This window comes from Simochromis diagramma, unplaced genomic scaffold, assembly GCF_900408965.1.
Source record: "Simochromis diagramma unplaced genomic scaffold, fSimDia1.1 OVJJ01000026.1, whole genome shotgun sequence".
NCBI classification, from domain to species: Eukaryota; Metazoa; Chordata; class Actinopteri; order Cichliformes; family Cichlidae; genus Simochromis; species Simochromis diagramma.
In genome coordinates, this window is record NW_024386985.1 from 6,394,724 (window position 1) to 6,418,032 (window position 23,309).

Genomic DNA, 23,309 nt, shown 5'->3' on the forward strand with positions numbered 1-23,309 from the left:
TAGCGAGCGGGGCTCACTTACCCCAGTTTACTAAATGGATATATAGCGCTTTTCTAGTTCCTAAGGACCCAAAAAGCGCTTTACATTATCCACCCATTCACACACAGGTGATGGCAAGCTGCATTGTAGCACTGACAAAGGCGAGGCTGCCGGACACTGGCGGTGAAGTGTCTTGCCCAAGGACACAATGACCGAGACTGTCCGAGCCGGGGCTCGAACCGACAACCTTCCGATTATAAGGCGAACTCCCAACTCTTGAGCCACGATCGCCCCTAAAAACTGATAGCGATGATTTAAGAATCATCAGCTTACTGTAAGCAGGCAATTTATTAGAATCCAAGGTGCTCCGTGAGACTCTGGATAATAATGATTATTATGAGTAAATTGAGAAGTTTGATGAGGGCTCCACGGCAGCAGCAGCCCTCAGGGATGTAGGAGGAGTAAGGAGGTGTTGAGACCTACACCCACCCACACCTTCCTTCCTCTCTCCCTCCCTCCCTCCCTCCCAGTGGCAGCGTGGCTGATCCTCGGCTTACTCCTCTCTCTCTGCCTCACTCTCTGGACCCGCGGCGGATTTTGGAAGCGACGATGCGAGCTGCCCGGACTGCGGGAGCCGGTGTGCTGTGGGCGCTGCTGTGCGCTCTGGTGCCCGGCGGGGTGTCGGAGCTGGTGACGGCGGTGCAGGAGCAGGTCAAGCCCGAGTCCTCCCTGCTGAAGCCCAAGGTTATGATCGCCATCGTGGCTCGTAACGCGGCGCACAGCCTGCCATACTACCTGGGCTGCATCGAGAGGCTGGAGTACCCGAAAGAGCGCATAGCGATCTGGTGAGAGCCGCACTCACAGGCTGCAAACCCTGGTTTTATTTCGGGCAGTGGCCCGTAGATTCTCAGCGCACATCCAGGAGCTACATGATGCTGAGCATCTGTAACGAGAAGCAGCGGGTGTGCGCGTTAATTCTTGGAAACCTCCGAGACCTGTTGCAGAGTTTTATGATGTACTTAACTCGCGTGTCTGCCGGCATCCAAATTGCACACTGTGGGAGAAGATGAAAGGGCTGCTGTGCATGTTAGGTTCGACTTAACCCTTAATCACGGTTCCTTCTGTCTGATTCAGCACAAACCTGCGGAAACGGGGCTTTAAAGCAGCGGGGCTGCCGGGTATGAAGGGGCCTCACCCCAGGTGAGGTCCTGTGTTCCGTTTGGTCTCATAGAGCTGACTGTGATAATAAAAAGCAGGTGAAGGGGATAAAAGGAGACACTGAGCTGGTCTGACAGCAGGACGGGAAGTCATGCGTAAACTGTGTGTGTGTGTGTGTGTGTGTGCCCAGGATGTGGGTTCTGTGGGCTGATGGATCATATCAAAGATGGGTGATTTCTGGCTTCCACAGGCTTAAATATCCAAGTGCAAAACATGTGAAATGGCAGATAGAAACAGCTCTGTGTTGAAGCTTTGCAATGTTGTTGGCATTGGTCTCCGGCTTTCGGTGTTTTCCTTTGTTTCCCAGCCTTCCCTTGCCGAATGTTTTGCTTTTCTTTGCAGAGAGTCTAATTGAAAGACCCTGAGGAGAATACACAGAGGCACTAGAGGGACTCACAAAGAGGAGGGAGGCTTCATTACACAGCAAAGTGCCAAAGTGCCTGAGATGCCATGGCTTTGTGAGTGGTTTAGGGCCCCATCAGCTACGACAGGCATCTCTGTACCCTGCAGTCAAAGTAGAAGCACAAAAAAGCTTTACGTTCTTGAAACATATCAGCACCTAACACACGTCTGTTTTAGGTGCAGCTGATTAAAATATTTCCACTAACATCCGTCCGGTGATGTAAGAGGATGTGAACAGTATAAGTATAACAGTATAACAGTATAATACTTTCAGCAACACCTCCAGAACACTGAGTCTGTAATATGTGGTGCTGCCTTATTGTAATTTAAAGGAGGAGTAATTGGAAACAGTGAAACAGTTTTAATGTTTATAAAGTTCTTATTTTTCTAAGTTAACAAAAAGTGTCTGTGTGGTTAAGTCGGTCTGGAAAATGACATGTTTCACTGCAGCTCTGTGCTTCTCTGCTGTCATCATTACTGTTACCCATCGTGTAAGCCAAACCGCTCAATGAATGCCCAATTGTAGTTCAGTTATCCCTAAACACATAAATACGCGTCAGAGTGTTTTACAGCATTTTTTACAAAACTCATTACTGCTGTGCGACAGCTTCAAACCCAAACATCAGAGTGTCCGAAGCTCCTCAGATAGATGGGTGATGCAAACACTTTGAGAATAAAACAGTAACACAAATTCCTTCTGATGACCTCAACATTACTGCATCTGAGCTGTTATTTTATATTATATGTTTGACTGTGGACTGCTTGGGCAAATAGAGACATGAGTTTGGAGTTCCCATAAGGTAAGAGCCAAAGACTCTGTGGTTTAATGTTGCACAGCCATCCCGGAGCGTAGCTGGTGTGCTTTACTACCATCCTCAGCTTGTCTATGGGCCAAGTGATAAAACCTAAAGGGAAAGTTTGTGGCTGTGAAGCTTCACTTTTGTGAGGGGACACGGTGTTCCTCACTGTACTCGCTCTCGGAATCTTCATGCTTGAACACCACAGAGGACTGTTTTCTTTCTCCATACCCGTTTCATAAAATGCAGTCCAATAGGAACAGATCAGGAAAGGTGGTGAAGGATTCAGGTGATTTTTAGAGGGAGACACTGGAAAGACCAATGTTTTAAGTGAGAGTCCTCTCTAGTCTTCAGTAAAATAAGCTCACGGTACTTAAATTAAAAAAAAATCGAAAATTGTTTGTTCCTTAAATATTTTCCACTGGATCCACGGCTTTTTAATAACATAAAATATGATGTCAAATTGAGAAGCTTCTTTAGCTTTTAGAGTTTTGAATCCTTTGTCTTCAAGTATTTTTGACTGCTTTAAATCATCTGGGTAAGGTCACACAGCTATTTCTAATGCAAGATTTTCTCCTGACAGGGCTGTGGATGTTGGGATGACCATTTCATTTTATTCCAGTTTCTATGGCAATCTGATCATCCGCTCAGATCTTCACCACTCTCTACCAGTTTTGGGAAGGTCAGACAAAACTGCCCGCCTGTAAAAGTTTTCCCCCTACAAGCGGGCACAGGTCTCGCAGAGAAGTGGCAGCGGCTTGAAAAAAGCTCTCACACTGCTGCTAAAGAGTGAAAGAATGCAGGGAATTAGCAGGAGAGGGGGCAGCTGTGCAGAGAGAAGGTGGTCAACAATGGCAGCAGGTTAGTTAATCCACATTCCCACACTAGCTCCACCAAATCTGCTCTCCTCGATCCTCTTGTTGTTTTTCTCCTTTCGGGCACTGAAAGAGAAATGTGCCGATGTTTAGAAAGGCTAACAATAAGGTCAGAGAAACTGGATTTAAGCGTCAAACTCAGTGACTCATCAAGGGCGTTGCCATCTCTGTGATTTATAGGCACGGACATGACGGGAAACAATGAAATTAGATTGCTTGTATTTCTTCTGATGCTTCTTGTAACAGTAGGAGGAAACAAGGTTGAGTTGAGATTACTTCATGCTTTATCTTTGGCCAGTTAAAAGTTTTAAGAGTTTCACCTTCAAAGGAGGCGATGGAGATTTCCCCGTACACTGAACTGTGTTTATGTTTGATGCACAATGCATGAAAAACCTCAAACCCAGCACAGCCTCCTATTAGTTTCCTGCTAATGCTGCTTTTCGCTGGCTGCCGGCTGTGTGTTGCCTGCAGGCTGTGTTCATCTGAAGCGCTTTCCCAGGTGCTCAGTTGGAGGTCGTGATGATTTGTGGACCCAATCTGGAAAATAGAGCGCCAGCATCGCTGCCTTTTCCCAGGGGGACTCTCTTTTTCACTTTCATAATGTCATGTTGTTTATTATCCTGTAAAGCCACTTAACCCATATTTATGACCGTCACTGCACTTTATACTCAGACACAATGGGGAATGGTCCTTGTGGTATGTTTTTTATAGCGTTTAACATAATGAGCAGTTCTTGTCATTACATTTCATTGATAGAAATATTGCACAGCTGCAAAATAACAGGGAACGCTAAAAAGCCAACCACAGCTATTATTTTATTTTTTCTAAATAATGAGATAATTGCAAGTCCTCATGCACCCAAAAGCCTCAGGCACCATGAGCGTAAAAGTTCGCAATGTTCCACGGCTGTGTGAATACATGCTGAAGGCCTTGGTGAACAGTGTGCCGTGTACTCTGGAGATCCTGCCAGGTATGCCACGGTATCTTTGATCTATCATGTCATTATGACATCACGAAAAGATCCGATGTGCGTCACGTGACATAACGTGACATATGCAATCAGAGTTAGGTAGTAATAATACATCTCCCTCTCTGGTTTATTCATTACAATCATTTATTAGTTATTATTCATCTCTGGCGATATCTTCCCCAGTGCAGCTTTTGTCCATTCTCCATCCTCTCACCCCCAACAGGTCGCAGCAGAGGTTTCTTCCTGCTGAAAGCGTTTTCTTCCTTCCTTCTGTCACCACGTGCCTGCTTATAGGCGTTGATTGTTAAAGTTCCTCTGTGTTATTGTTGGCTCAAACACACAAAATTCTCTTGCGAATGCAGTTCTTTGCATTCACAGTGCAGAACTAGTTTTCTGTCATATTGTCCAGTAAAAGCTGAGTGTAGCTGTGATGCTGTGCAGGATTTTCAGTACATAGTTTCTTTCTTTTAGCCCTTTGCTCACCAGGCTTTTTATATTCCCTCTGACTGATACAGAGGAAGAAAGTGGAAAGAATAAAACGGGCTTAGACGTTTATCGGTTTTGGAGCGCGGAGCAGATTTGCCGTGCCAGGTGTGTTACCTCGGGGCTCATTCCTCTGTGGAATTACACCAGTGAAGGAGAAATTGTTCTTGGTTTTGTTGGGACAGAGCAGGACTTTTCTGAAGAGCAGCTCCTCCAAGCGTATGGAATAAATTTTGAGGACGGGATAAACTGTTGTGAGTTAGTGCTGACAGCGTGGGCATTTGTGAATGATTAGAAAAGTGCTTTTTTATTTCCCAAGTTTTTTTACTAAGGAAAAATATGAGTGTGTCTAATGATCTCCTTAGTTCTGCTACAAGTATGACTGGATTTTCAAGCATGTGCACAGCATCTCTTCTCACATGAACCCTGTGTGTTTGATGTGGACATGTGTGTGTTCTGTTAGACACATAATGGTTGTGTGTTCTACTCTGCTCCTTTGGCTCTGCCCCGGTTTTCCATTTACTTCCCCTTTATAACCACCAGGCCCACAGTGAGCCAGAAACAGTCCATGATCATCTCTTACCTCCCACTCATTATCACTTGAAAACTGCAGTCACATCCAGTCCATGGGAAACTTTAAAATCTCTTCAAACATCTGCTCTGATTTTTTAAAATAAATTCCAGAAACACAAGGTGACATTTTCCAGATAAGCAGCTGGTAATGACACAAACTCAGTGGAGCAGACGAAACTCTTTTCTTCTCAGCTGCAGCACAGTTTGCTTTGCAAACGTGAAGTTATCCTAAACCAATTTGATCTGAGCACAAGATGCATGTTTAGCGTGGTCACATTTTTTCTTGCATCTTGAAAGCTTTCTGGAAACAGGGCTTTTATTTAACACCAGCCCATTAGGTGGTATTAGTAGAAGTTATTACAGTATGTGGCCCTCCGGCTATTTTCTAAACACAGTAACTTCGAAGGTTAATCTTTGCCAGCCCCGCGCTCAGCCTCACCATCCAACTCTCTGTGAAGTTGAAAGGACGCAGCCGATATTTTACCCGATAACAGACCAGCCCCGCAGCAACAGGCTCTTCATGGGAATGTTTTCTCTCTAGCATCGACATATTTGTTCAATCTAGTGAAGTAAACAAAGATGATTTACTCTCCAATCCCTCAGCCTCTTCTTCACGCTCTCTTTCTCGCTCTCTCTCCCCCCCCCGGAGTGGAAATGATTGTTCCCGTGCTGGACTCCAGACGGTGAATTCTTGCTTAGATGCTCCATGTGCTCCGCAGCAGCTCAGCAGCATGGTCAGACGTTGGCAGCACACCAGCAGTAGAATTTGCAAATACCTAAACACAATGGCAGCTTGGTATTGTCTATAGGATGAGGGAGGCCTGAGTATGAAATTAGATTAGTTGAAGTCGAGGGACATTCAGAGGGAGGCAAGAACGAATTAGTCGGGTAAAGAATTTAGAAAAACATTTTCATAACTAGTATGATATTCATTAGACTTAAGCGTCACTTTACTGACTTGTCTCCTGCCCCACTGTGTCCTTTCCACTCTTTCCCTGACATCCTTCTGGTCCTCCATCTCTTCTTCCATCTCAACGTTTTGCTGATTTTCTCTCTCTCTGTCTTTCTGTTCATTTTAACCTCCAACTTTTCTTTTTACAGTAAGAAAGTATTGATGTAATTCACCGGCCGAACGTACTTTACACGTTTACACATGTTAACTCTACATATCCGTAACATTAGAACACATATTTAGGGTTTTGGTGCCAAAAAAAGCCAAAACTCACCTGAGATTAACTTGAAAAAACTGAGAACAGCTTCCTGTGAACACTGAGATGGTGTCCTGTGAGTTTAAAAAATAGATTCAGGGAGACATACACAATCATACACAGTCATATCAACAGCATATAGAGCAGTATGTTGAGATAATTCTGTGAAACTGATCAGTTAAACTTTGTCTTGTGAGTTTTTTAAATCATGAAAATGTAATACTAGAGCCTGGGATTGCCACTTTTTAGTGTATCATCTTGTTGTAGTATATTTGCTGCCACTTTAAATGCATGTCTTTCTTCTAGCTGCTCTTTCATACATGCATTCTTTTGAGTTATTCAGATTCAGAAGCTTCAGTCAGCTGCTCGATCCACAAGGATGACCAAAATAGGACAGATGCACACGCAAGAACTGTATTAGTTTATAATATATGATTATTAATTACATGTAAACAGGATCTAAAAGCAAAATTATGTACTTCACTTTAAACCATTTTGAGATAATTATATAATTATAAGTTTATTGAGTTGACTAAAATGTGAATGGATGTCTTTCTGTATATGTGGGCTCTGGCCTCTGTAACTGCCGTGGTAAGAAAACTCGTGTATCACATGTCACATGATTTCATGCGTAGAGGCAGATTGAATGATAGAATCCTTCAACCTTTACATGATATTAAAGCGAGAACCATATGAATTTAAAATCCTTCTTGTCGAGATCTCAGGTAGAGCGCTTTGCTCTCAAACTGCAGGCTTGTATGAGAGGGGCTCATTTCTTCTGTGCTTCAGTGCTGTCCTTCTCTAACATTTGATGACTATCTTTTTCGAGCCTTGAATATGAATGCCAGAAATTACACTACAGTGTGAGTCTGTTGGCCTTGGGTACTTTTGTTGACCCTGAAAGTCATGAGGAATTTCAGTCCAGACGTCTCAGCTCACCGCTCCCTACTCTTCTCTGTTCTTCCTCCATCTCTCTCTGACCATCCACCCCCACCCCTTTCCCCTTTGCCCCGCCGGGCCGTCAAGAAGCCGACAGCCACGTCAGCCTACGGACTGTATAGCAAAGTCAACCCAAAGAAGCACACCCTGTATCATAGTTATTATGTTTTAAAGGCATCAGTGTTCACGCCTGTAAGAGGTACTCTTACTCCCTAATTAAATGCAGCACCCAGTCATTATTGGCAGTGATATTAGATAGTTTTTTGAATAAACAGTCAGCTGATACTAGCCTCCTGGGCCTTTCAGAACTGTGTTTACCTCAATGGGCCAATCTCAGAGTCAAGCCTCTGTGCTTAAAGTCAGAATATCTGGCTCACCTTTCTGGCTTGGATAACCATAAGGAAGAGTGTGTGAAATAATGTTGGTAATCATTTTTATGCAATGTTATTACAAAACATTGCCCAGAGTCTTTAAATTTTTGACTCCTTTATGAACATTTTTTAAAATGATTTGTTTTTATCGTGCCTCACTCTGTTTGTCTCACGTGTAACACTGTGTGCACATGCTACTTTTATTGCTTTATTTTACACTAATCCACTGCTCTTACACCAGCCCTGTGAAACATGAAATCTGGGGTCTGTATGAGGCGGGAATGCAGCATGTGATTGGTCCAATAGGGATTAAAGTTTAAAAGGCAGATTGCTGAAAAGCTCTTATGGAAGAACAAATATCTTCCATAAAGTGATAGAGAGAAGGAGTGATGGGATGTGTAGGTGAGGCTTCAGGAAGCATGTGCTATCCAGATGCTGAGCCTAACCCCAAAGCTGCAGGCAACAGAATAATGAGGCTGCAGCTTACCCTAACCTTAAAAAACGGTGATGAGGGGACAGTATCGGGCAGGAGAGGAAAATAAAAAGGTTATGGAATGATGAAGAAGGGGGATATAAATCCAAGATCCTAAATTGTTGCATTTACCCAGTTATTGAATCGTGTTGCATCCCTGTGCATCAACGCCTGCACATCCATTTTTATCTTACTTCCCATAGCTAGAGGGACAAAAAGCTGCAGAGGTTTAAGTATCATCTCAGCACAGCTGAAGGATTTGAAAGAAACTTCAGGGGCTCTTTGAGGTCTCGCTGATCCAGCCTAAAGGTAGAGGAAATCCACCAGAAAGGATGATAGTTGCCTTGTAATAAAGAATGAATGCAGTAAGATCGAATGAGTTGGAGCCCCGGCTGTTCGGCAAACGTGATGAGGAGCAGAAAATGAGGTCGACTCTGGGTAAGTGTGTTTTCTGTGTGCCCATACACAGAAGCCTCGGTCTGTTTGTTTCACATGTGCACATTGTGTGCACATGGTGCTTGGATTCATACATTGCTAAGTTTGTCATGTTCAGAAATCATAAGGAACACTAAGATGCAATGTTGGTAATGGAAAATCACAGTGTGCTCGGAGCTCTTAGTGCTCAGAGGGGCTGGGCTGCAGGAGCGGCAGCCAAACAGGATGTGTTTCAGGGGGAAAGAGTCAGAAAGCAAACTTAATTCTAAAGCAGCTGCGGATCATTCTCAATAGCTTAATTTGTATTTATGTACCCAGACGGAAGCTGTGATGCTGCACACGGTTACTGTGAAAATACTATAAATGCTAATGTTTTATGTATCAGGACATTATAGAAATAATCCTTAGCAGGTCTAACATTAGGAAAATACAACCTCAGATAAATAGAAACACATAAATAGAAACACTGTCTTTTTATTTATTCAAGAAGAACAGCCAAGCTGCAGAATCAGTGTGTGAAACACAGGCAGGTGCTGCTAATCAACTGCACTTCATTAACTGATCTTCAGTCAGTGTGAGCACCCAGCAGTGCCAACAAAACTAATGAGGAACAACATTATCAATGATCCTAATCATAAGGCCAGCAACCTGAGCTGAAGGTCAGATGATGAAGGTCAGAAAAAAACCCCTCAAGATTTCCATCTCAGAGTCCACAGTTTGGGTCATACTATGTAAAACTGCAAGTTTTCTGGAACAATGTTCTTTGGATAGATCCAAATGGAGATGCAAATACCTCGTATCAACTGTAAAACCGGTGGTGGAGGGCGTGAGTTTGTCTCGCAGCCACAGGACCTGTGCACCTTACAGGCATCGAGTGGACCATGAAATCCTCTGTATATATCGAGTCAAATGTGATGTCTGTCCCACGGTCAAAGCTGGGACCAAACTGGGTCATACAACTGGACAATGATCCCAAGCACAGCAGCAAATCTCCAGCAGAACAGATGAAAAAGAAAAGAATCAAGCTGCTGCAGCGGTCCAAAGTCCAGACCTCAAGCTGACCGTCAGAGAGCTGTGCATAAATTAATTCCCCAAAACTTCAATGAATGAACTGAAGCAACTTTGTAAAGACGAGTGGGTCAAAATTCCTCCACAGTGATGAGAGAGACTGATAAAGTTTCTTTGAGTTCTTACAGCCAAAGTTGTTTCTACCAGCTATTGAATAAGTAACATTCAACGTATGTATAGTATACTTTTAGGCTTTAGCTACAAATTCCTCTTAACAGAGGACAATTATTCTAAAATCAGTCATTCCCATATTTTCCAAACCATTTGTAAGAGGCTGCAGACTGTTTGCTGCTTATTTGAAGACACCCATCAACCTTCAGTTGGCCGGTTACCTGGACACAGCATCCTGCCAAAAAGAGCCTATAAAAATAAAATAGAACTCTGCAGAGATTTAGATCCTTGCAGATTGAACAAAAGCATCATTAGTATTTTAATATGGTGTGGGCAAAACAAAGCCAGGACAATCTTTGGTTTGGAAGTGATTTTAATGAGCTCTGTGAGGTATTCACTAAAGTGCTCAGTCTTAACTGAAAACAGTTTAAAATGATTTTTTTCAGCGTATGTTTACCAAACACAAAGCCACTTTTCTTCTCCTTTCACTTTAAGTCACTCGTTCAACACTTCTCGCCCATCGTTCGTGTCCCATCCGTGCACGTGCTCGCTGTACGTTACGTCCCCGTTTCTCGTGCCTCGCATTGTTATTTTTGTCAAACCCTCCGCCTGGAGCTGGATCTGTTCGTCAGAGCTGGCATGTGGGAACATATTCATGTCCTGGAGCGAAATGCTGTTTAGCAGATGAAAAAATGTGTAATGTGTGGGCACATCTGCTTATTACCAGGTGTTTCAGTGTGTTCAGCAGCTATTCATCAAGAGCTTCTTTCTGCCTTTGTTGCTCTCTTGCTTAGAATTGTGCACCTGCTTTTACTTACGTTTGACTTTCGACGCACTCGGGCAGACGGGTATATTTAAAATGTCCAAACACAGGCATGCTGCTGTAAAACACAGCTCTGAACATCCTCGTGGTCTGCCGCACACATCTACAAGTACTGACGTGCACACACCACACATGCTATTAGAGTTATTGATCATATAGCTTGTGGTTCTCTCCAGCTGTTCATGTCGGACGGAGAGTTTATTGGCCCGATTGAAGTTGACTTAAAGCCCAAACATAAGCGCGCCCTGATGGTCAGACTAACCTCCGTGTACAATGCAAGACTGCACATCTGTTTTCTTCATGGATGTAATTTATTTACATGTAATTATATGAAGATAATGAGCATGTAAGCAAATGCTTATTGTACAGAGAGCAGGTGTGTGTGTGTGTGTGTGTGTGTGTGTGTGTGTGTGTGTGTGTGTGTGTGTGTGTGTGTGTGTGTGTGTGTGTGTGTGTGTGAAATATGGAAGGAGAAGACAGGAGCGAAGTTTGGGCGTGTTGGTGTTTCTGTCTCTGTTCATCCAGACTAAAACTGGGTGTGATTTTGGAGACAGTACAGTAGGGAATATTACAGCAAGCAGTGGAAAACTCCATCTGTGTGTGTTTGTACACACACATTCAAATGGCTTCTGCTTCCAGATCTGTTGACCTCTCCTCCTTAAGTGACATTTTAAAAGTAAAGTGAGTTTGTGGCTGGTGACGTTTATTTTTCTGCTGCCCCAAAAAGTGAAGTGATCGCAAAAACTACAACGAGGGCATGTTTATGGTCTTAAGATCTCTCGCACAGATTTATATATCCACACAAGCTCCCGCTCACACATACAGTAGTCACACTGTCTCCTCTGAGTCAGCTGTTAGCTCAAGTGGAAATCTTTGCAAAGAAAGAGTGCAAACCACAGGGGTGACACCCCGATGCTTACAGGTATTTCTGCTGTTTTTCGGGGTCTAAATCTGTTTATGTATTCATATGGGATCATATCATAAACAGTTTTTCTTTAAGTTATAACTTTGGACATGTTTTAGGGTTAGGGTGAGGCTTGACAGAAGTAATTGCATTGTAACATTTTATTGTTTGCTCCAATAACATTGCATCAACATTCACAATTTAATGAAGCTAAAGACAGTTGTATCTACAGTTATTCCTGCTTTTTTAAGTCTTTGTGCCCAAAGTTGGAGTGGTTTAATGATTCTCTTTGTCAGCGCTCATAATTGTTCAAAACCTAGCAGTCAGGCTTAAAGCAGGGTTACGGTAGGCTTGCAGTAACACTTCCCTGCACGGTGACTCATGAGACTTTGCCTGTTCTCCACCACTGCAGTTAATTAGGCAGCAAAGAGGCTCTGCAACACTGAAACTGCCTGCTGTAACAACGGACAGTACTTAGGAAGAAACACTCTTCCCTTGACATGGAAGAGAGTACCTACCTCTTCCATGTTACATCAAGCTGACCACAGTCTGCAGTTCTGAGCGTTGTGTTCGACTCTTCTTCACTTCCTCTTGTTTCTGCACAGTGAAAACAGTCCTGGCGTGGTGTGCTCAGGAGAAGTGTTCAGCAGATGCGTGTGAACAAGCTGTGCTGTTGTTTCTCCAGTTGAACTTGTGGCTGTTCATTGAATGGAGTCCTGTGTTGTCTGCGTTGGTCATTTAGGGCAGCGACAGACCACAATGTGGACAACACCACCGCCATGTTAAGAGAATGGCTGAAGAGAGCTCAGCACGTCTACCACTACGTGGAGTGGAGACCGATGGAGGAGCCGAGGTAAATCCACGAGAATCACTCATCAGACCCGTTTAGACCAAGTCTAGTTCCTCCTCTCTTCATCAGTCATTTGTGCCCATTGATGGGATAGTGGACACTGAAGAAGTGTGTTTTTTCTCTCAGGTCCTACACAGACGAATGGGGCCCTAAACACTGGCCTCCTTCCAGATTCAACCATGTAATGAAGCTAAGGCAGGCTGCTCTGAAGGCCGCCCGGGAACGATGGGCTGACTACATCCTGGTAACCTCTTTAGTTTAAATTTAAATGTGCAGTAGGTATTTACCCTGAAGCTCTTTCCCCAGAATCTAGAAGCAGAGCCAGTATCCCGCTGAGTGCTTACAGCCATATTAAACCTCAGAACAAAATCAAATCAGCCAATGACATTTGCACCAGTGGATCATTCTGGTGGCTGGTTGTGTGCTGCTGTGATCCTTAAAGGCAGGGGTGTCAAACATAAGGCCCGTGAACCAGAATCAGCCTGGCAAGGACTCCAATCCGACCTGCTTGATAGCTTTTTTAGGATGTGAAAGAGGGCTCAAACTTAGGACTGATTTTTGATGGGGGTTTACAGCTCTTCCTACTGATAAAGATGTCGTGTAGCTCATTTATTTGCACCAAAGTAAATAAGTAAAACAAAAGAAATTTCCATTTTTCACGATCAACTGTAGAAATGTCTTTTTTTTTTTGTTCTACAATGGTTCCGGAGAAAAAAGAAAGACATTTTCTGTGTATCAGCACAAACTTTTATTCACACACACATTAATTTCTTGCATTCTAAGCCCAAAGAGTCATGCTAACAGAGGCCTTTTGTTCACTACAGCAGCTTTTCTTTATCATGTAGAAAACCTGAGACGATATTTAAACATATCTCAGGGATTCAGTCGGTAGTTTAACTTCTTTACTCTGACAGAAACTTAATAACAAAGTGTCCCGTATGTGTAAAGCAGACGCCAAACAGCTAACGTTTATGTGATTTGCGTGTTTGAAGTGATATTATGTTTAGCTTTGTTTGCAGTGAGAGCATTAAATAATTTTTAGATGTGTACACAATGGTGTATAATTACTTTTTATATTTAAATGGTTTGTTTTGTCTGATGTACAATGTAAAATATATCAGTTAAAGCTTATTACATTTTGACGGTTAATGAATTTTTGAGTGCTGTTTTTTTGAAGAAGCTGTGACTGTGTTCAAGCTAACGTCTGCGTATATGAAATCTCTGTAATTTCATGTTTCGTGTTCTTTGTTTGTAATTGCTCTCGCCTGCTCCTCTTCAGTTTGTGGACAGCGACAACCTGCTGACTAATCCTCGCGTGCTGAACCTGATGATGGCTGAGAACTTAACCTTGGTGGCTCCCATGTTAGAATCGCGCTCTCTTTACTCTAACTTCTGGTGTGGCATGACTCCACAGGTACAGTTAAATTCAACCCTCCGTCCATCCACTAATCCGGATTTATTAATCAGCCTGCCGTTTTTTTAAACTCCGTCCTTCATGTCAGGGTTACTACAAGCGAACCCCAGACTACCAGCCAATCAGGGAGTGGAAGCGGCTCGGCTGCTTCCCCGTTCCCATGGTGCACAGCACCTTCCTATTGGACCTGCGTCGTGAATCCAGCGGGGACCTGGCTTTCTACCCCCCTCACCCAGACTACAGCTGGGCATTTGATGACATCATAGTTTTTGCCTTCTCGGCACGTCAAGCAGGTCAGTTTGAATCTCCCTGCTCGCAGCAGACCACAAAAGGAGAGAAATGCCTTATGGCAGCTTCACCGTGTTGAACTCTGAGCTATCTATGACTTCATTCATGCACCTGCATTTTTTTGCAAACTTTTTTATTGTGCAGATGTTTACTGTTGTATAACACAGAGCGCTTCATTGGTTTCATGCACATGTGTCAAATTAAGGTACATGAGTAAGAGAGTAAGATAAATGGATCCATGTGTCTTCTTTGCTGAACATGGGGGAGCTTTGTAAGTGTGTGCAACCAAATCTGTGTTTGTGGATTTGCATAATCCGATATGGAACAAATGCGACTGTTAGGATTGATCTTCTGGAAGAAGGAAAAGCACTAACAGATGCAAACCCGAAGACACAGAAAGAAACAAAGACGTCTTCTTCAAAATTTGTTTCAGCATGTATAGCTGTGCATTTAGGTGCCTGCAGTTGTGCATTATTTCACTGCGCGTGTTAGACCGGAGTCATTCACAAATGTAATAAAATCTCAAACGTTCTGCAGCATTGAAACATGTTTGGGCATAAACAAGGCACCATCATCAGCTCATACACCGATCAGACCGATTATGTCCACCTGCCTAATACTGTGATGGGGAATAGAGATGTTGCCCGTCGAAGCATGGACTCCAGTCGACCGGTGAAGCTGTGCTGTGGTATCTGCACAAGCATGTTAGCAGCAGATCCTCTCAGTCCTGTTAGCTGTGAGCTGGAGATTCCATGGATCCTTGGGCTGCAACTGGGGAATTTGGAGGCGGAGTCAACATCTCAAACTTTTCTGATACCTTTCTATCAGCATGAACTGTTACTGCAGTTTGAGCAACAGCAGCTCGTCTGCTGGTGGGCCGGCCTTCGCTCCCCACGTGCTTCAGTGAGCCTTGGCCGCCCATGACCCTGTTGCTGGGTCGCCACTCTTCCTTCCCTGGACCTTTTAATAGATACTGACGGCTGCAGAGATAATCAGTGTTATTCACTTCACCTGTCAGTGGTAATAATGTCCTGCCCGATCAGTGTATTTATATGATTTCAAGCCTGTGCAGCCTCTCGCTCTCATTCAGGTTGTGATTGGGAAGAGTTTCTGTTTGGTTTCAGAGATTATTTACTGTGTGCACGTGAGAGGAGGGGCGAGGGCCCCAAGTAGTCTAATTTGGGTCAAGAGGTTATGTTTACATCCCTGTGTGTGTGTGTGTGTGTGTGTGTGTGTGTGTGTGTGTGTGTGTGTGTGTGTGTGTGTGTGTGTGTGTGTGTCTTAGGTGTGCAGATGTATGTGTGTAACAGAGAGCACTATGGCTTCCTGCCCGTCCCTCTCAAGGCACAGCAAAATGTTGAAGATGAAAGCGAGAGTTTCATACACACCATCACAGAGGCTCTGAGTGAGTACAAACACACTCTACTACACACTTATTGTGACTGCTATCTGTCATTCCTTGATTACTCCGCCTCTCAGCCTGGCTTCTTCTCTTTCTTGACCGCCATGACCCTCCATGATTGCGATCTTGCTGCCCTCCCCGCTCTGTTTATCCATGCCACCCCCATTTCTTCTTGTTTTCTTTCCCTTTGACTTCTGTTACTACTCCTCCCTCTGCTGAGCTTTCATATAAACCTAATCAAATGAACCATCACAATCAAGAGGAAGTTCAGGCTTTTACTAGTCCTGTTTATCCTGTTATAACCCTTCACCTCCCTCCTCTCTGTGTCAACAGTTGACCACGATATCGAGCCGTCCGAGTATTTGTACTCTCCACCATCCCCCCAGAGCAGGATGGGCTTTGATGAAGTGAGTTAAAAAATGCTTGTGCCCAGAATGCTGACTTAGAGTAATCTGATTACATGTAAATTAAGAGCAAAATGTTATATATATAATGTACATTAGTTTATACTGTCACATTTTAATGATTAAATCCTTCATGTTTATGGTTAAAAATCATTTTTTCTGTGAGTGCTGGCTCTGCCCAGAGGAACAAGAGTGCAACCAAAACTGTCTCTTTGCACTTTCACAGTTTTTTCTTATGTCTCTTATTTTCTTTGCTTGCTTAGATTTTCTTGATCAACCTCAAGCGCCGGCTGGACAGAAGCACCAGGATGTTGAAAACAATGGCCGCACTGGGGCTTCACTCCACGCTGATAGACGCAGTGGACGGGAAGTACGTTCCAGACAAACACGCATCCATGAATCCGATGATGATTAAATCCAAGCCATATATTCTTTAATTTAGTCACAAAAGCGTGTTTTTATGCTACAGATACTTTGCTTTTGTAGAAATACACTTGACTGGTTTTTCCTCCTCTGCTTATTTTAATCCACAAATGAGAATGTTCTAGTCCCTTTTCCTGTGTTTATTTGCACGGCACCGCGGCTGTTTTTACTGATGACTAACAAAGCAGTGAGTGTAAACTGTAGATATATGATGTTTTTCATCGTTTTTTCAATCTGTTCCCTCTCTCAGGGCTTTGAATACGTCCCAGCTGCAGAGATTGGGAATAGAGATGTTGCCAGGCTATAAGGACCCGTACTCTGGTCGGGTACTGACCAGAGGGGAGATCGGCTGCTTCCTCAGCCATCACTCTATATGGACACAGGTGAGGCCAGGGAGAGCAAAAGCACTTAATCAGATAAAGAAGGTTTTTTTTTTTTTTTTTAAAGTGTTCAAACTTAAAAGCATCGATTCCACTTGCTAAAGTTTTGTTTTACTGAATACTTAATTCCTTCGGAGTAGCTGGTGTCTGACACTCTGATATTAAAATTAATATAATGATTTATTAATTAACAGAAAAAACTTTGAGATCATTTGATATATATTTATATTATATTATATCGATTATATTTGTAGTTGGATGCTGTCACTGCTGCTTAAAGTGGTGTTTCAAGTAAGATAACTCTTTATTGTCATTGCGCAGTGATTTCTATTACAATAGTACAATGAAACGGGAAAGTGCTGAATCCTCTAGTGTACTTGATTTTTCACAAGGCTTTATGTAGACCTGTGAAATCTCTTTTTCTCATGACTGAGTGGCTTTGATTAAATAAGTAACACTATGAAAAGGAGGTGCTTTGTAAGTTTGAGAAGAGCTCACAGAGGGAGCAGGAAACATAGGGAGCTATTGGTTGATGTACAGAGACTGGTGCCTGACTTCATGACCTACATGAACAGATCAAGTCAAATCAAGTGCCTTTATTGTCATTTCAACAATGTGCAGTGACACAGTACACAGGTGAAGTGAGACTACGTTCCTCCAAGACCTTGGTGCTACATATAACAGACAATCAACACAGGACTACATAAAGTGCAAGTGTGAACAAATTTTGGTCCAGAGTGGCCATTGCTGTGTCGCCACCCCCCATCTGAAATCTTAGAGCACGTGGCATTCCCAGGCGGTCATCCATTCAAATACTAACCAGACCTGACGCCGCTTAGCTTCCGAGGTCAGACACGTTCAGGTGTGCTCAGGGTGGTATGGCTGTAAGCTGTTAATCTCACTCATGACTGGCCAAAGAAGAGACAGACAGACACAGCATCGTTGATTGCTACAGTAAAACGAGGAAAAACCAACACTGAGTTAAGGTGACTCAGCTTTTCGGTTTTAAAAAAACAGTCACCGCAGAAAACGATGGCCAAAAATCAAGGAGAGCAGCACTCGTGGCATGCTTTCATTTTAACCCCAGTGTTTGTGTTTTGTCACCGTCAGGTGGTGGAGCGTGACCTCCAGAAGGTTCTTGTTTTAGAGGATGACGTGAGGTTTGAGCCCAGGTTTAAGCGACGGCTGCAGGCCATAATGGATGACACAGACAACACCCAGCTGGACTGGGACCTGATGTGAGATCACTTGCTTGACATTAGTTATATTCAGATCAGAAATCTTCTGGTTTTTCATTATTTTTATGAATGCGTGTCATTCGAGCACATTTAAACGAAGCCTGGTTAAAGCTGCATTTGTCTTGGTCTGTTTTCAGCTACGTGGGCCGTAAACGCATGCAGGTGCAGCAGCCGGAGCGGTCAGTGGAGGGTGTAAACAACCTAGTCGAGGCTGACTACTCCTACTGGACGCTCGGCTACGCACTGTCACACCGAGGGGCCAGAAAGCTGCTGGCTGCTCAGCCTTTGCCTAAGATGCTCCCTGTTGACGAGTTCCTGCCCATCATGTTCAACAAACACCCCAAGTCTGTCTTTACGACCCTCCTCTTTAATTTTAAATTACAGCGATTACGTGAAATGTGCTTAATCTGATACACTGTAAATAACATGGATGGGATGCAGAGGAAGAGGGTTTTATTTAAGGACTGCACAACGGTACAGGACACAACGCCTCTGTGTGATACTCAGACAAAGACCCTTTAGACGGTCTGGTTTCTGAACAGACGGGCAAATATTTACTGAGGACCACAAATAGATGATCGCAGGTGCACTGCACTCTTACCTAAGAGTAGATCAGGTGATCCACGTGGAGAGGATGACATAGCCAAGGCTAAATTTAAAAGTGTATGGACTTTTGGCATGCGTGGATGCAGTTTATGCATAAAAAGTCATACTCAAAGGGCAATGAAGCAGCACAGAAATAAAGCAGTTTCTATGCAGTAATTATCTATACATAGACATAGACACGGACACGCGTGCGCATGTCTCTGTTGTGATTTTTAGACTGCGCGGCAGTGCACAGATTTCTAGTTTGTGCTCTGGTGGTGAACCACAACATCTGTCTGTTATGTTCTTTGTAATGTCTCTGCTTCCATCATTTTTCACTTTCTCTTGTCCCGCTTTCTTTGCTTTTCTCGGCAGCACCAGCTCATTCCCCCTCTCTGTGCTCCTCGCCCACAGGGCTGGGATTGTTCTGGGGGTTCACTGGGTACGGTGCCTTACACGAGACACAATGCCGGCTTTTCTCTTTCGTTCTTTTTTTCCTTGGGAATTCCTGCTCAGCCCCCCCCCCCCCCACGTTATTTTAGCGTAGCACCTTCATTGCCACGCTGTGGCGTCCACTCTTCTTGGCTCTCCTTTTTTTTTCGCCATTCTTTGCACGTTCTCCTTAGCGCTTTATTACATTCTCCTCTGCAAAATTTACTTCTTTGTACACCTCCTGTGTCCCTGTGTCACCCACGTCTCCACCCCCTTCCTCCTCTCTCTTTGAGGAATGTAGACCAGCACGGCTTTTCCTGCTGGTTGTGGAAAGAGGGACAGGATTCCCATTGATAGAGTTCCCAGTGTGGGGGTGTGCATAAGATGAACACTGTGCAAGTGTGTGTGTTACTATATAAATATACGGCGATGTGTGTCCAGCGTGGAGTGTATAGATTACTACACAAATACGCTGTGTGTATTCAACAGTGAGAGAGTTTGTGAGGGAAATGTGGAAAAGTGTGCGGGGGAAAAAGTGCCATGTGTTGTACGATACTAGCGCGTAAACAGCAGGGGTTATCAGCTCCATTTTTCGTGTGGGATTTTGTTGTTTTCCATCCCCGTCTTTGCTCACAAATACACAAAAACAGGAGAAAGAGGAATATCTGACAGTGAAGCCAGAGTGAAAGACCTCATTGTGTGGAAGAGGCAGCAGCTCCTTTCAGCACTAATAAAGGTGTAGGGTTTCACCGTCCTTGTGGAGTGTTAACGGGCTTTTAACATGGAATTAGAACTGCCTGGTCTGTTTCATGTAAGTGAGATTTTGAAAAAGATAAACACACCACAAACCAAATATATTCACCTTTACTGTGCTAAGTGCTTTATTTAAATATTAAGAGGTGTGGCGCAATATTTCTATCCATATAGTGTCTCCTCTGACTTCATGTACAAAGAATTTGGGTTCTTGTCTGCAGCCAAAGTAAAACAAATTTGCTGTTATCATCATGAAGTTTGTTTCAACGTTGTCTCTTACGCCCCTCCTCTTCCTCTCCTCTATATTCTCAGCGTTGAGTACATGTCTCACTTTGGGCCCCGAGACCTGAAGGCCTTCTCCGTGGAGCCGCTGCTCATCTATCCCACGCACTACACCGGAGAGCCGGGGTACATCAGCGACACCGAGACCTCCACCATTTGGGACGATGATGCCGTGGCGACAGACTGGGACCGGCAGCACGCCCGCAAAACGGCCCAGCAGGGTCGCATCCGGCCCGTGGCGCAAAACAGCGTGACGGGAGACTCGCCGCCTCCTGCGGCCCGAGCGTCGCGTGATGAACTGTGATACGGAGACTCGAAGAGAAAGACTCGTGTTTAGAAAAAAAACACACAGTGAATGCCATGCGTACACACACTGAAAAGACAGTACAAGCAGACACTCTGTGCATGCATAGCACAGGTGTCCAAACGGATAAAGGCAGTATTGAGCTGTCAGCCTTGTCTGCTACCTGAGGAGGCACAGAGGACGCACAGAGGAAGAGGATGGGATGAAGAAACTGGGACGAGGGCCAGCAGGCGTTTGACAAAAGCTTTATTTATTTCCCACTTGCCTCCTCTCAGCATGTGGAGACCATTGGGCCTGAAAAAAATCCAAGCGACACATGGAAGACAACTAGCATCATTTGCAGGATGTGAAAAAAAATCACAGTTTAAATTTATATTTTATTTAAAGAAAACAGATGTGTTTTAGTGGAAGAATAAAAGAAACTAAAAGCTTTCCTAAAACAACTCTGTAAGCTTTAAGCGTGAGAAACTGCCCATCAGCATCCCTTTGGTGTTATTGCGTGTGCGTGTGGACATATGCACGTGTTTATAGAGCTGAACATGTGTGGGAGGAGGGAGGCTGATGTATCGTACCCAAGAGTGTCACTGCTTCAAATGATGTCAGAAGCACACAAAGTAAATAAAAGTCCTTTTCTCGCCACGCGGGGGGGTAACAGACCCAAAGTCTCTGCTGTGCAGCAGGCTGGACCTGCTGGTTAGGAATTCAGAGCGCCAGTCTCACACTACATAACGCCTGAACGATGCGTGATATGCCGTTTCAGACACATGCTTTTGCAATTATGTGTGCTAAATATTTTGGAAAAACTGGATTATCAAAAGTTTTCATGTCCACATGGTCTTTGTTCAGTTGTGCTGCTGGGCTGAACTAATAAAACTTCTTCTCTATTTCTGTGTTTTCATTGACTCTGCAGGATAAACTGATGCAGATGTTATCAGTGTTCTTACAGAAATTAGGTTATTATTGTGTGTGTGTGTGTGTGTGAGAGTGAGTGTGTTATTCCTGTGTGACTAACAGAGCTTCCACTAAGTAATGCATATTATCGTGTATTCGGTTGAACAGCAAACATAAACGTTGCTGCTTTGTTCCCATGATCTTCTGCTGTCTCCTCCAGTGGAAGTCGAGGCTTTTGCTCCTCATGGAATCACACAAATTGTGGTGAAGCCTGCACACAGCTCCAACCTCCCAGTAATTTTAAAGGTTAGAATGGTGACCATGTGCAGGACTACACTGTCCTCCACTATTTGTCTTTCACCTCAGTGGCTGAGTGAAATTCAGCTCCAAACTTTATATTTTCTGCAAATGCAAGATCTGACAGAGAAAAGGGTGGAAGGGGAAATGGGCAAGCAGGGTGGGGGTGGCGGAGTTTTTATGGGATCTTGTGAGATAGAGAGTAAGAAATGGAAAGAGCCTGTAATTGATTATTGAGCACAAAGCTCTCCTCCCGTCTTAGCTCATGCTTTTGCTCTCATTGCACCAAGACTTTAAAATGATCTGAGCGACCTCAGACATCCGTCAGCTTGAATTATGTTTAAGTCTAACCTGAAGATGCACCTCTGTCCTCTCATTTTCTGTGCAGTTGGTGTTTTTATGTGTAGAAGCAGTGTGGGAGCCTTCTTCTGTCTTTACTGTAAAACACCATATACATACACACATACACATGTATATATGTTGGTTTACTTGTTTCTACTATATTATAATCCATTTCAGTTTACCTCAGGTGTCCCCCCCTCCTTTCTTGTCCTTTAGAAGAGAGATTGTGCTGCTCTCTGGTGGCCACGTGTGAAACAGCAATTGAATGCTACGTGTTGCTTAATGAGCAATGTCACGTGGACATAACATAACCACATATGCTAAGATCCAGATCATGATCAAATCGACAATGTAAGACATAAATAAAATATTTTACACCACAGTTTGCTAAAACACATACAAATATTGAGTTGGAGCCCTCTCTCGTGTGCTGTGCATATTTCCAAACTGCATCATTTGAAAACACATAAAATTGGGGCCTGGTCTACCACATGTGATGTTTGCATGCGTTTAGCTGGATGATGCAAAAATGAAACATAGCGGAAGAGCTGCAAGTGGACAGCTCTGCTCATAACTCCTGTGTTGACAGGGAAGCAGTAATTTTATGGAGGGATTCTGCATTGAGGTAAGAGATTTTACAGTTTTTACTATATTTTTTGGCTCAGATTTTATATCCAGTCAACATAACTCAGCTCTTTATTACCTGAAAAATTGAGCAGGTGCTGCAGCAGGTTTGTAGCAGGGCCCTTAGACATTTAATATTGTCACATACAGCACCTTGCACTTTATTAATAATGCAGTAGACCCAAAAGCCTGCTTGTCCTGCAGTGTGTTACACATGTCTGTGTTTGTGTGGAAGCTCACATATGCATGCATGCTTTTCTGCAAAATGTGAATGTTTGTGTGTTAGAGTCTGCAGCATTCATCAGTCCCAGTCGCCTCCTTCTGTGATTGCTCCTTCATCTCTTATTTAAAAGTTGATTGACTCTTAGCTCACTATCATAACACCATAAAGCATAATGTAATTTTCCATCCACAGAAGCATTCAAACAGACGCCATTTCTAAAGCACGCTGTTGTGCTTTCAAGTTTCTAGGAATCTCATTTCCATATTGTATGAAAATGAGCTATGGTTAGACCTATGTACACACCACACACTGAACATCAGGCCTTTGTTATGCTGGTGTCACCGTAAAGCATCTGTAATGCATCTTAAAAATCACATTTCTTCTACAAGCGCACCAATATATGAAAATGTGACTCGGAAACAAATATCACAGGCAAGACGATCATTCCAGGTTAACTGAGTAAATTAAACATGTCAGCCGTTCAAATAATAATGACTTTTACATTGGCTGTGTTTCCACTCGTTTAACCGTGGTTTCATTGCGATTACA

The 23,309-nt window shown here is 43.6% G+C and overlaps 1 protein-coding gene across 2 annotated transcripts; it reads left to right on the forward strand.

The window, feature by feature from the left end:
• The first annotated feature begins 506 nt into the window (after positions 1–506).
• colgalt2 (collagen beta(1-O)galactosyltransferase 2) lies at positions 507–21,267 on the forward strand. 2 transcript variants are annotated; one of them, XR_005697018.1, is made up of 12 exons: positions 507–824; positions 12,371–12,481; positions 12,605–12,722; positions 13,758–13,892; positions 13,981–14,185; positions 15,466–15,585; positions 15,916–15,989; positions 16,250–16,356; positions 16,660–16,792; positions 17,900–18,027; positions 18,165–19,855; positions 20,110–20,223. XR_005697018.1 is itself a non-coding variant. In XM_040039826.1 (12 exons), exons 1-12 carry the CDS (start codon positions 589–591, stop codon positions 20,381–20,383), a joined length of 1,848 nt encoding a protein of 615 aa, XP_039895760.1. In that variant the 5' UTR covers positions 507–588; the 3' UTR covers positions 20,384–21,267. The 2 variants fall into 2 exon arrangements, 1 of the variants encoding a protein (XP_039895760.1); XM_040039826.1 differs by having other exon boundaries at positions 18,165–18,371; positions 20,110–21,267.
• Positions 21,268–23,309: the final 2,042 nt, after the last annotated feature.

Bases quoted from the DNA above. Each gene is read 5' to 3' on its own strand.
- colgalt2 (XM_040039826.1), top strand. From the start codon at position 589: ATGCGAGCTGCCCGGACTGCGGGAGCCGGTGTGCTGTGGGCGCTGCTG. The intron at 12,482-12,604 runs GTAAATCCACGA...TTTTTCTCTCAG, and splicing joins AGACCGATGGAGGAGCCGAG to GTCCTACACAGACGAATGGG. The intron at 18,372-20,109 runs GTCTGTCTTTAC...CTATATTCTCAG, and splicing joins ATGTTCAACAAACACCCCAA to CGTTGAGTACATGTCTCACT.